This window comes from Juglans regia, chromosome 16, assembly GCF_001411555.2.
Source record: "Juglans regia cultivar Chandler chromosome 16, Walnut 2.0, whole genome shotgun sequence".
Taxonomy (NCBI): Eukaryota; Viridiplantae; Streptophyta; class Magnoliopsida; order Fagales; family Juglandaceae; genus Juglans; species Juglans regia.
The window spans coordinates 27,621,171-27,635,261 of record NC_049916.1 but is presented as its reverse complement, the minus strand read 5'-3'; the positions used below and the strand labels follow the sequence as shown (position 1 = coordinate 27,635,261).

At 33.7% G+C, this 14,091-nt stretch overlaps 3 protein-coding genes across 3 annotated transcripts; 1 reads left to right on the top strand and 2 right to left on the bottom strand.

Moving 5' to 3' along the window:
- Nucleotides 1-2,161: 2,161 nt before the first annotated feature.
- On the bottom strand, nucleotides 2,162-2,898 carry LOC109019836 (thymocyte nuclear protein 1-like). Its single transcript, XM_019002210.2, has one exon. It carries the CDS (start codon nucleotides 2,851-2,853, stop codon nucleotides 2,377-2,379), a length of 477 nt encoding a protein of 158 aa, XP_018857755.2. The 5' UTR covers nucleotides 2,854-2,898; the 3' UTR covers nucleotides 2,162-2,376.
- Nucleotides 2,899-4,992: 2,094 nt separating this feature from the next.
- LOC109020036 (phytosulfokines-like) lies at nucleotides 4,993-5,621 on the bottom strand. The gene is made up of 2 exons (XM_019002427.2): nucleotides 5,480-5,621; nucleotides 4,993-5,350 (listed from the first exon to the last, which is right to left on the bottom strand). Exons 1-2 carry the CDS (start codon nucleotides 5,600-5,602, stop codon nucleotides 5,228-5,230), a joined length of 246 nt encoding a protein of 81 aa, XP_018857972.1. The 5' UTR covers nucleotides 5,603-5,621; the 3' UTR covers nucleotides 4,993-5,227.
- A 4,653-nt stretch (nucleotides 5,622-10,274) lies between these two features.
- Nucleotides 10,275-12,147, top strand: LOC109020037. The gene is made up of 3 exons (XM_019002428.2): nucleotides 10,275-11,063; nucleotides 11,186-11,264; nucleotides 11,391-12,147. Exons 1-3 carry the CDS (start codon nucleotides 10,611-10,613, stop codon nucleotides 11,909-11,911), a joined length of 1,053 nt encoding a protein of 350 aa, XP_018857973.2. The 5' UTR covers nucleotides 10,275-10,610; the 3' UTR covers nucleotides 11,912-12,147.
- The last annotated feature ends 1,944 nt before the right edge of the window (nucleotides 12,148-14,091 follow it).

The following is a 14,091-nucleotide window of genomic DNA, read 5'->3' as shown; positions in this document are numbered from 1 at the left end:
TAACTTTCGATAGTTTTCTCTACTGATATTTAATCATCATGTGACGACGACGACTCCAATATCTTCAAACGATATTTTAATTTCCAACTGATAGGAAGAAACCCAAACAGCGAAAAGCAAAACAATTAAATCAGATGTCGCCATAAGAATAATGATCATGTTATTTCTTCTTGCATTTGTTATTTTCAATCACGTCAAAAAGCTTTTAATGTCAACAGCTTAGAATGTAAGAACACTGTTTGATTGTTCCCATACAGATTCAAATCTTTTTTTTTTTTTCTTTTTTAATGCTTTAAAACCTTAGCATTGGCAATGGCACATTTTCATATTCATATTTATATTTACATAATACCTCTCTAAATTGGTCTACATTAAATTATGCATCTTTAAAATTTTGCAAAATTATAAATAGTGTTTTACTATTTTTTCTCTCTCCTACCCATTAAAATCAACTTTGTGTAATTTGTATTTAGATGATTTTGATATATAAAATTTGTATTAAGTTGATGATACAATGTGTTTTTTAATATATATTAATATTTATTAATAAAATTGATTATTTTTATATATGAAATTGATAAAATTTAGATATATAGAATTGGTATTTTGGAACATATGGTGCTAATTGTAAAATATATAAAAATAATAATTTTAAAAAAAATAATAATAATATTTTTTTATTATTTGGTTAAAAAATATATAATTTAATGTCAAAATTTTTTTTGATATGCAAAATCAATTTTTTAAAGATATAATTTTAAAAATGTATATATATAAACCAATGCTACTGTTCTTAGAATGTTGGAACATAAACTCTGTAGGCACAATTGGAAACTCCCACAACCAATTTAAAGCACAAAAGAAGAAGAAAAAACCCAAGAAAACACAAATAATATCAAATCAAATTATCTCTATGATATGATCAAATTATTGATATGATATTATCTCTATCCGATATCATATTTTTTCCAAAACAGAATGACAGTATTACGAAGAAATGCTGCCCTTGCGGTCGGCGACCTTAAGGGTCTTGTCGATGAGCTTGCGGGCCTTTCTGCTGCGGATCTCCACCTTGACGCTAGAGCTCTTGTCCATCTTCACGTACGGCTTCTTCTTCTTCGACTTCTTTAGCGCCCGCAATTTCGACTTTATCGACTCCACCAGGCTCTCCAACTGCTTCGCCATCATTACTAATGAGAGCAAAGAAAGAGTGAGATATCCGCAAGAAACTGTTTGAGCTTCCCGATATGTGAACATGCAGACGCAGGCCGACTTATGAGGATTTTGGAATTCTCAATGGTTTGTCTGGTGTGCAGCAGTGCAATGGCTATCGCTATCGCGTTCACTTGGCCTTGTGAATTGTGACGTTCTTCGGTGTCAGAGTGGTTATCTCCGGATTAAATGCACTTGGCTGATCAGAACAAACGTGAAACGGCCTTTTTTTTAAGATAAAATCTCCCACCTTTTGCCCCCCGTTGCATATTTCTGACACTGTTTATTTATTTTTATATAAACTTTTAAACATAGACCAGTACTTGTTATTGAGCGATAGAAGTAACGAAGACAACGATGTAAAAAAGAGCGAGAGATGGAGATGACGGAAATGATGAAGACAACGACGCGGATAAAAGCAGAAGAGGTTAGGGTTTCGACGTGAGAGTGAGAGAGGACATCGACGCAAATTGCAGAGTGAGAGAAGACATCGATCTAGAGTCATATTTGTTTTGATACGTAAGTTTAAAAACAAAATCCGGATACCGGATTTAGATTCAGGTTTCGAATTTAAAATCTGATATCCGGGCCGGATTAAATTAGTTTTAATCATGCGGATATCGACCCGGATATGTTCCGAGCCGAAACTCGTATCCGTTATCTAAGTTTCGAACCGTGTCCCAAAAAAAAAAAAAAAACGTCCCGAATGAACAGCCTTAGTTATTAGTATTAATTTCGACAGTTCCTAATAAGTTTCTCACAGAAAACGAGATAATCTAGCGAGGAAAAAGTGGATATTGTTGTACATGTCCTTTTTAAAAACCCTTTAGGACAATTTACAAAGAGTTTGTGATACTGTATTTGCCATTTGTTTTGGACCATTGCAACAGCCATGCTGAATGATTAAACAAACAGCCAATATAGCAACAAATGTAGACAGAAGATTCAAGCAAAAAAAAACATTGTTACTCGCATGATCTACTTTCTGGACTTTCAGAACTTACTTGCATATCATTTTCTCTTTTCACTTACAAACCACAAACTGAAAAGAGTATCAAGCAAAACAAGCTAGATATATACTATTACTACTTTTGTTACAAAAAAGACGGAAGTTAGCATACTGGGGAAAATTTACAAACACCCTTCACGCAACTATTTCTGGGCCTAATCTTCCCCTCCCTCATCATGGTCTTGAATACGATCATCTTTACCATCCCCTTCATACCCACCTCCCAAATCACAAACCCTTTCCCACACGTCCTCCGAAACTGGCACAACCGATAGCCTCGGCTGCCTAAACAGAGCAAAACCCTTTAACCCACTATCCCCCTTCATCTCCTTCAAGTCCACCTGCCTCCTCATCTCCCCCACTGCCTTCACATCGACGGCACCACCATTACCGTCACCATCGCCATACCACTCCTTCACAACGGTCACCACGCCGATGACGCGGCGTGACTTGGCGCCGGAGTGGTAGAAGAAGCAGAGGTCGGTGAGCTTCATGGACTTAAGATATTTCTGGGCTTGTTTGTTCTTGACACCGTCCCACTCGGTCACGCCCCCGTTGGCTGCTTGGTCATCCCACGACCACTCTCCCGGCTCCGTCTTCAGAAGCCAGTACTTCCTTTCTTCTTTGCCCATTGTTCAAACTTCGAACCCTGTTGTGTGAATAGAATTTTGGTGGCTTTTATGGGTGGATTCTTATGGCGGGAGACTAAAGGAGTTTGGCGCCAAGGGAGTTGTGCTGGTCTGTAATCCGTACGGCCCATTGGCTTACTTGTCAAGTGTCGGGCCTCAAATGGTTATCAACGACAGAATCTGGACTAGAAAGTAAAGGCCCTCTCAGCTTTAATTGGTCCATATAACTATAACATGAAAAACTACACCCTTAATGGAGATGAAAAATTCTATTCATTATTTTTATACACTATATATCACATATAATTTTTTAATTTTAATTTTTTCTCTTATCAAATGTATAGTGTATATATAAAGAGTAAAAAAATTTAATTAGTTTATGAAGAATAAAATCAATCAAAATTACAAAAAATAAAATAAATGTGGTATGTGAGGATGATGAGTAATAAAACTCGACGAACTTTGATGGAATGAATGTGAGTGAGGCTGCACGTAAAATTCACGTATGACATAAGCAATATGTGAGTCCAAACTGTTGATCTTTTGATGATACTTCTTAAGTAGGTCTTGGAAATTGGTGGTTAATTGGTAAACATGATGGTGTGGCACGTACAATATTTTGGTGGTTGGAAGATAGTAGGTCGAGCATATTTAGTGGTCGGGAGGGCCTTTAATGCCTTTTTTTTTTTTAGTACTACTTGTAAATTCAATAAACAAGCAAAATTGATTTTGTGAATATATTGGATGGTCAGTCAACAGACAACAACCAGTCTGCATTGTCAAATATCAGGGTGTCGTGATCGTGGATATAGTATCGATCCCTGCTGGCTGCTGACATAGTCATCCAGATGCCGCCAAGTGAAGAACATACAAAATCTAGTGCCAATGCCGCTCATTTTCTGGGTCAAAGAGCCGAATGCCATTTATATGGTCCAAATGCATCGATATATAAGCTAGCTAGCTGTTGCCTTGTTTGCTTCTAGAGAGATTGGCCATCTCCATCACAAAGCTGCAGCGCTAGCTCACCCCAATGGTTTTTAAGCTTCTGCCATAATCTTATACATGTAATGGGCAAAGGGGCAACCATTTCATGCATAGTCCTTGGTACGAGCTTCATTCCATAAGCAAAAGGATTTACATATGCCCAAATCTGATGACGTAATAAAACATATTTGTTTTATTTAGCTGTTGCACAAAGCTCAAGGCACATGGACGATAATCCTTGGTGGCACCATCAAACCTTCAGCTTTTATGCTTGTCGGTCCCATTTATTTGCTTAAACTTGAAAATAATCATTTTTTTATTTATTAAAAAAAACATCATTTTGGAATAATGGAGGGGGCTCAATGCGGACAATGAAATTACGGATTAGGTAGTTTTGACCATTTTGAAAGACGGATTAGATTTGGATTTTTTGAACAAGTGCTTAGAATCGGAGAGAGAGGATGTAAAGTAATTCCTACGCTGAAAATCCCTTCTCGATTTTTAGAACAAGAACAATGAATTGCAGGTGCCACGTGTCCTTCGTGATATGCATAAATAATGCGGAAATGCTTAAGACACAAAGCTTTTACACGTATTAAACAAAAAAACTATAAAATAGAAGGTAAAAAAGCCTACGTATTATAGGAATTAATGCAGTAGCCAGCCGAAACCTTACGTAGTTGAAAGCCTTTTATCAAGTCCATTTACAACATGTATATATGCATGGAATGCTTGTTTACAAGATTCCGTACGTTGATCAACTACTTCTCATATGTGAGGAAATCATACCAAATTATATATATATATATATATATTTATAGTTCCACGACAAAAAATAATGTTTCCAACTTGCCATTAATTATTTCTTCAGCACAATTGATTCAAGCTATGATGTTGTTGTCATGATGGACCATGGTAATCCATATACACTTCTCTTTCTCTCCTTCTCTCTCTCTCTCTCCAGTACTAATTCATTCTTTCTGAGTTTTTTCGAGGAAAATAAAAAAGTTTCAGCCTGATTTTCTGCATCCAACTTTTTTCTGTTCTTGGAAAACCAATCATTTTTGCAGTAACATGCACGATGCTTGATTTCAAAGAAATCATAATATAGAAGATCATTGCTATTCTATTTTCACCCTTTTCTACCTATTTGCTGCGTTTATAAAACTCTGCACTGAAATATAATGAATAAACTGTACATAATATTCTCTCCATCAACACAAAGTACTCTTTCCTACAAGAAAAGAAAACTTGGTAATGGATGGTATAATACAATGACGATTAACTAAAGATCCTGAAACATAACCTGTGGCAGCGCTGTTATTTACATAGGAAATTACTGCTACATCCATAAATATAACCCAGAAATGATACAAGAATACAGAGCAAAATCTCATGGCTTATTCTTCTGGGTGTAGATGTAATCGATGTGAGCAGCAAGTGTTCTTCTCTCCAGGCAATCTTCTTGCCCAGCTCCTTCACATCTCTCCTCCATAACCTTCTCTAGCTGATCATCCTTCAGAAAAAAAGATAATCAAAGACAAATATTAAGCAAGATCCATGAAATATTGATTGAAAAGCTACTGGTAAAAACAGTTGCCTTAGAAGCGCTGAGAATTTATATAATTCTAGGAGATTTACGTACTCTATGTTGAGTTTTCATTGGAGTGATGTCGGAAAATGTGGGCTCTGGCCGGGCAGTGGCGAAGTTTAGCGAGTAGGAGAGGAGGAGGGTTATAACCCAGAGGGTACCCAATTTGGTCGACATGATCTTGATTTATAGAACTGTGAAGAACTGAGGGACTGTGGGGGAGAAATTTATAGAGATTGAGGAACGAGGGGCGTAGATGGAATTACCAACATGATTTTTACTCTACTTATTTAATGAAAAAAATGTACGGATACAAGTAATAGATGGGATCTACATGTACTAATAAATAAACAAAGGGAGATGAAAAAGACTTCCAGGACAGCAAAAATGAGCTTAGTTTTGCTATTTAACTACGTATGGGGTGGGGTGTCTGTTTTTTAAACCAAAAAAAAAAACTACATAAAGGGTGTTTTTGGGTTTTTCATCTCTTCTTTTTTGTATATTAATTTGTATTTGATGCTGTCTTTTAAAACAAAAACATAAAAAAAAGTAATAAACAAGGGGAACAAAAATCCGATCCACTCAACAAAAAGTTTAGAAAAATACTATCTATAATTACAATTTTATTTACATAACGATACGTATAGATGTGTCAGCTATTAAAAATATTTAAAATTTAAAATTTAAAATAAGAAAAAAATATTAATAAAATAGAGTTGTCACTTGGTATATATAATATTGTGCGTACATGTATCGGTCTAGATGAGTCGTGTTTAAACGGGTATTAAATGATCAGATTTAATTTGTTTAATCTTTATTAGAACTCAAACTTATGGTGGAATTTTCAAGAATTTATAAGTCGGTTGTACAATGCTTAATTGAGGTAGCTCTTTATACTGTTGAATCTCCATAATGTACTTAAAAAATGCTCCCCTGCATCGGGATGAAACAGAGGAAGGTCCTGTTTGGAAATTTGGAATGACCTCCATTTGGCAATGTCAACTTCTATAAGTTGAGATGTAATAAGAGAAATTTTATTTACAGTCTCTATTTGAAAACTGTATGTACAGGTCCTTCATTGAATAAAAAAAATTATTATTTTGATAAAGATATTATTATAATTTTAAAAAAATTTAAAAATAAAATTAATTAAACTTGTAATACAGTCTCCATTTAAAGATTATACGTTGCTATGCAGATAAATGATGGTACGAGTTAAGTCTTCAATTAGGAGTTGTCCATGCCTTTGTAACCTTATCTCTTTGATTATTGTAATTGGTTTAGACAGATTACAGAGACTGTGTTCATTCCTATCTACCCATTTCGGAGATAGAATATGAGAATGATATTGATGGCGATTAGAATAAATTTGAAATAATCATTTGGGTCGCAAATTGTTGTTTAATTAAGCGACCATTTATATATTTTAAAGAATTTCTGAATAATACAAAAACTTAAAGAATAAAAGGTATGCGATTTATTAAAGGCTTTCACATTATGAGTTTGAATTTCCTATAGTTTTTCTTCACGAGTTCTAAGAACCGGACATATATTAAATGTTGCAGGTTAAAAATAGTTTTTTTTTTTTTTTTGTTCTCTCTCTCTGTAACACAAGGTTTTAAGATCTCTAGGAAATATTGATCTCTATCTCTTTGACTTGGGTCCTTAATTTTTATAACAAAAAATGGCACTTTGAAACTGGCTCGTTTAATTGAAACCTCGCAACTTGTCTTGATACTGCTTTTAAATACTAGTTATTGTATTTATAAAAATAAATTTATAAATTGATGTATTTTCGTGTGATATGATATGATATATATATATTATAATAAAAGTAATTATATTAATTTTTTTTTATAAATTTTTTTATAACTAAAATACTTCGCAATGTATCAATCGATGTATTCAAATATGTTTGGAAATAGACTTAATTTCCATCAAAATTACTCGTGGCCGCACACTTTTAGGTGCTATTTAGATAATAAGTTGAAATAAAAGTTAAAAATTAAATAAAATATTATTTAAAATATTAATTTTTTTAATATTATTATTTTATAATTTAAATTTATTTATTTATTTATTATATTTTATGTAAAAACTTAAAAAAATATAATAATAAGATTAAATAAGATGAAATGATTTCACAATACAAACGAAATCTTAAAGTAATTGGACGACGAAAAATCAGGAGGTGCATTAACTTCAGCGAAGAGAGTTGTAAAGCTCAAAGTAGGAGGGGTTAACCCAGAGAAAGAATAAAATAAAAGATCTTCAACTCCGGCCTTGATACGGGATTGGTTCCCTTAAATTGATAGAGTTTTTGCTCATAATTTGAAGAAGGTGTGAAAGGGCGAGCCAAAATCAGCAGCTCGAAGCAATGACTTGAGAGCACAAAGAGTTTGATGTTTCTGTATGCATTAATTAATGGGTTAAAAGTGTGGGGTTGGTAGCTCTAAAAGTTCAAAGAGAAAAAGTATGCCCCAAAGAAACTTCTATGCTCTCTCTCTCTCTCTCTCTCTCAAACTATGACCCTTTTGCAGTCTTTTTAAAAGAAATAAATGATAGGTCATTATCAGATTAAGCGTGTAAATACTATAAGATTATTCATCCCAATAGCAAGTTGACAAGCTTTACTCTTCTAGATTCAAATTGTCACAATTATTAAAAACCCTTTTTTTTTTAATGTATGAAAACAATACTTGTCTATCTGTTTTTGTTTTTGTTTTTGACAACAAAAAAAAAAAAAAAATTATTCTCATCAATTACTATTTATCATTTCACACCCTACACTCTATAAAAAATATTCTTACACTTTATAAAAAACACACTTACATCTTATGGAAAAACAAAAAACAAAAAATAAATTTTCACGACACGTGTGAGATGTGTGATGTGAACAGTTTTTAATTTGTAGCAAAACTCTTTGACAAAAGGCACAAGACAAGATGGATTCAAACATAAGTGTTCTTTGTCCACGTTTTCATTATTATGTTCTCATGTGGTAATTTGACAAAACTAAACTTCAACCCCCCCCAACTATCACCTATTTTATATAGGCCCTCAAATTTCCAGATTTGAAGTTTGTTATTCTCGGACGATTTTATTAGAGTTTCAATTTACACCTTCAAGGTTCTGAAATGTCCAGAGGATCATTCCCCCACAAGAAAAATAATCTTGAAAACTTCAGTTTAGTTTTAGATAGGGTCAGTTCAAACATTTCAAGTCTTAGGAGATGCATATTGTAATTCTTTAGTAGTTTGAAGATGACAAATACCAACACTTAAAATTTGAAGGGAACGTTGCAAACAACTTATAATAATTTCCATAGAAACAACTTAAGGCTCGAAATTTATCATATTTATTGACGAAAAATGTTGACATCGTGAGTGATAAATTAACGTTAAAACATAAATATAAATAATAAAATCTATATTTTTTCATCAGTATAAATTTTTTAGACAAGTTGTAATTTCGTTTAATATCATAACATAAATTCTACATATAAATATTTCACCATTGGCTTCCATTAATGGCATATTCCATTGTGCATAACATATTTTTTGTGAGTTGACATATTCCATTATTATTTTTGGTGAGTTGACATCAGCACTTGCGTGTCTTCCCTAAAATTCTTATATCTTTTGTGGTATGAGATGCAATTAGCCTAAAGATTACAAGGAATAAAATGACCATTCAGTTTCTAGAAGAAGACCATTCGTTTTTAGTCATTCATTTTCTGCTTATTCTCTATAAAATATGTCTTTGGTAACTTCCTGGAAATCAATCTTATGCAAAAATATCTGTTTGGCATGAATTCTTTTCATGGACAAAGAGCTCAGGGCTTGAGTGCCATTAATAAAGAACAAAGGTAGCGTAACGGATAAGAAAAGAGGGCCCAATGTAAAAAGTTCTAAAAAGATAAGAACTGTGAGAGAAGGAAGGCCCACGCACCAGTTGCTTCACCAGCCTGGAGAAGAACCGCATGCTTCCAACGGGCTTGAAAAGGGTGATGTAGTTGGCCCACCCCTCCCATAGGTCGACGGATATGAACGTAGTAAGTAAATATCAATTTCTATTTTTAGAAAAATTATTTAGAGATGAAATAAAGTAAATATCTTGGTCATAATAAAAATGTTTTGATCTGATAGTTATGAAAATGCAAATTCTCTAACACTTATATACTTACTTGTAAATAGAATGAAATCTAATCAAAAGGGGTTAAGATAACAATGAAATCTAATCAAAGTTACTAACTTTTGGCGATTCCGAAATAAGGCTTGGCTTTTTCCTTCATATCCAGAAGGTGTTTGATGCTCCGAGAAGTCTATATCCAATTCCTGGGAGGGTGTTAATACATAAGATTTATGGAGAATAATGACACCATTTGGGATCCGATGGACCTACATATTATGAGACACTTTGCTTGCCTTCAAGGCAAAGTGCTCTTTCCTTTACAAGTCATGACACCGAGAAACACGAGGACTGAGGTCTTTCTCTCATTGTTTCCCAGACTGTTGCATGGTGGGACCCCTCCAACATGATATGTCCTATTAGAATATATCAGTCCAAGAATCTAATGTCCAAGAAAGAGGGACATGGAAAAGTGATTTGGGGTCTTATAGACTCGAGTGCTATATATATTTCTTCTACGAAAATTGTTGTGTATAAATGATTGATACACGAACTTATTAAGGGTAGTAGTAGATTTCAATAACGATTGTGAACATCAGATACATTCAATTCTTCTCTGCTCATATTCAATACACGACAACTTGTGGGAGAACAATATATTGCAGGAAATAATATTGCAGAGATCTCATCATTTGTCATATGAGAGAGAGAAAGAGAGAGAGAGAGAGGTTACACAGCAATCATTAGATTCTACAGTTCTAACGTGTTGGTGCCAATAATCAATTACAAGATTGTCTAGTTTTAACTTTTGGGTATCCACAATCAATTTGCAGGAATGCTGACACTAGTGTAGTGTGGGCCTTTTCCCCCCGCTCTTGCCTCCCCCATCATCTTTCTTTGTTTCTTCCACTATATCAGATTCTTTTGTTCAATAAACATCCTGATCTCTAGATCTCTTCTTCATTGTCATGTCACACCTCTCATCTTTACTCAACTTCTTAAAACTTGCACCTTTATTCTCTTCCACTCCCACCCTTCCAAGTTTGCAGGTTTAATGGCTTCCTATGCATCCAAACCAGCACCTGCAAAAAAGCTCAGAGAACATCTCCAAGACCAACAAGAGCCTTTCAGCCTACACACTTACCTTTCTGAACGAAGCTGGTTTGTGAAGACCCGGAGATCCCCAATGAGATCACATGGTTGTGACGTCAACAAGGGAAGAAAAGGGATCTCTTATGCTACAAGGATTTTGGCTTCTGCAATGTACAAGTTCATTCCCACTAACAATAGCCAGGAGCTTTCAAATGAAATCGTTTCTCCCACTCTCAGAAAGACCCATCTAATCGCAGAAAAAAGGGTCATATTCTCAACAAAATGTTTAAACGCATGTCTTTCGGCTGATTATAGCAACATTGAAGAAAATTGTTTACGTTCTAAAAGAAATCAAGGCCTTGCTCAAGCAAGCCCTGCAATGGCCTACGAATTTGGGAAGTCAAACAGAGTGGAGGTACGAAGCCTTAGAATTATAAACCATGGTTGCAACTTGCAAGGACGCGTTTCAGATTTCAATTTCTTTATTCCAGCATTATTTGGTTGTAGTTTCATCGATTTAGGCTCACTAATCAACAGGCTACTGCAGATACAATACTTCAGTGGATAAGCATGGAAGAGAGCATGCAGCTCAGAACTGCATCACTACTGAAAGAAGGTTCATCGGTTTCATAAACACTGTATTTTTTTATTTATTAGAAAAACAAGGAAAACAGAACATACCATGCATCTCCTGGTTTCCAATTATTAACATGCATATTTCATTCTTTTGTGCAACAAACAGAGGGTGACTTCAAAACCAAGAAAGCCCTATCAAGTTACACATCCGTTGAGAGCATAAGAGACGCAGGAGACTCCATTGTCTCCGTTTCTCAATTACAATTATTGAAAAACTCATCGATTGAGAAGAGGAGCCATGTCAGTTTCGCCAAACCGAAGGGGGTAACTTTGAAGGTTTCTTCCGAGTCTTCTCAGTGCCTACGATGCAAAAGGCTCTTGCAGCAAAGGAAGCAGCTTCTATTTGATTCTGAGAAGGAAGCCTTGGAAACCCATGGAAGGAATGAAAAAAAGGAGCATACTCAAGGAATAGCAGACACAGAAGATATGGAGATAATGATCTGTGAGCATATCTGCTCATGGGGGAAACAAGCTGGAGGCTTTACAAACAAAACCCACCAGATGAAATTTGATTTCTCCGCAACATTAGAAGAATGGTGTGATTTTCATCAACTGAAGAGGGAGATAGGCATGAAGATAGGAGATTCTATCATGGAAGAAATTGTCAGAGAAATGATTGATACTTGAGCAAACACCTAGGGCCGGGCTTCATGAATTCTTCAAGTGAACAGGCTGGTTCCATGAAAGGACTGAACATGAAGAAAGCATACATACCTCGAACAAATCTTGAGGAAGAGAAAATCAATCAACTTATCCTGGACTGACAAGTTACAAGCTCCTCATCTTTACTTCTTTCTTTGCTTACAGCTAAAAAGAATGCTATTTCTTCCAAGTTCAAATATATAGAAGCTAACAGATCACCGATTGTGTCACACAAATTATATTCATAAAATAAAATATAAAAACACTAATACTATTTCAAGTAAGATGATAATGGCAAGTTGTTTGATATGTCAGTAAATAAGTTTGCAAATATATTTAGTACTAATTAGCAACTGTTACAAATGGAAAATATAGCCATGTTATTGTATATGTACATATCCATCAGAAAGTAGAAATTCACTAAATATGATAACTATCCAATTAAACATAGATCGATCTTAAAATATATATATATATATATTTTTTATTAGGAAGAAAAAAGTCAACTAATTTTGAGACTACACAAACTCACACCTAGAATATATTTCTATTTATAAGTACCGCACTCGAAGAAATTATTAATTCTTTATTTTATTTATAATTTGATTATGGTCAAATATTTTATTACTAACGTTAACAAATTAGATAAGAAAGAAAAATTGAATATGAGGTGTTTAAAACTTTTGAATTATCTAATATTTATTGACACGATATTTATAATATTTTCATTTTATAATTATATTTTTGTTATAATATTTATTGACGCAATATTTTATAATATAGTCCTTATTTAAAAAAGAATAATTCTACTTAACATCCCAAATATCATAAATGATAAATCACATTTCTTTTAATTTTTTTTTATAATAAGTATGTGATGTATAGATAATAAGTAAAACAACTCAATTAGTTTAATAAAAATAAAATAAAATAAAAAATAAATTTTTTTTTATTATGTATGACGTGAGATGATGAGTACCATCCCTATTTAAAAAACTAGGTATATTATAAATATAATTGTATTTATGTATCATTCCTACCTTTCGCTTGTTCTTTGTTGGTGTGGCTACCAAATCTTTTCCTAATTAAATCGCTAATTATTTTGTTTTGAAACCTTGCCTCGAGGGTTAAGAGCTTGTGCACATTTGGTCAAAGGTATGCTTGTAAGTAAAAATAAATAAAAATAAAAATAAAAAGTACTGCTAATCCCACTTTCCACTTACCGAGAAGGCTAATTTCTTTTTTAAATATTTTTTAAAATCCTTTTAATATTTAAAAATAAATACAAATTACAAACTCAATAAAAATTACTTTTTTTAATCATTAAATAAAACAAATAAATAAATAAATAAATAATAAAATAGATAAGTCTTATTGAAAAAACTTTATATAAAGTGCGAATATGTGAGGAACAATATTTTCATTTAACACTTTTTTTTTCTATTTTACCCCAGCTTTGTATACGTTATTACGTTTTTGCCATTTTCTTTTGCTTTTAAACTAGTAAAAATCTCTCTTATCATTTCTCTCCTCTCTCTCTCTCTCTCTCAACCGACAACCTTCCCTCGGTTTCTTTCTTCATTTGCTGCAACCCTCTCTTCTTCATTTATCCATAATCGTCGTCGTCCTCCACAAAAACAAACATAAAACCCATCAAAAGCATCTTAACAAATCCAACCATGGGACAATTTTGCAACCAGAAACAGTTCAAGACTCGATTCCATTCCCACAGTCGGATCCGTGCACATTGACAGAGAGAGAAGAAAAAAGGTACCTTTTTGGGGTTCGAGTACGCGAAGAAGAAGAAAATAAAGAGGACCCGGAAGAGTACGAGGAGGCAACGCAGTTAGACCAAATCATGGCAGAAGTAGTCTGATGGTGAGGCTAGGACACAAAGGAGAGAAAATAAAAAAAGAGAAAGAACAGGGAGGAAGACTCTGGAAGGATAGGCGAGAGAGAGTTTGAATAAAAAAATGGGGGCTTGTGTCAGAGACTCGGTTTTTCTTGTGAAAATTTGGATTTTTTTCTTTTTTTGGTTCTAGTCTTTTGTGATGAGAAAAATACACGGATGTTAAAAATAATTTCCAAACTAATTGTTACACTGTACTTTGATAAATGTTTTTCTAATTTAATATATCAACTGCCCAGTGCCCATAAAATTGTTA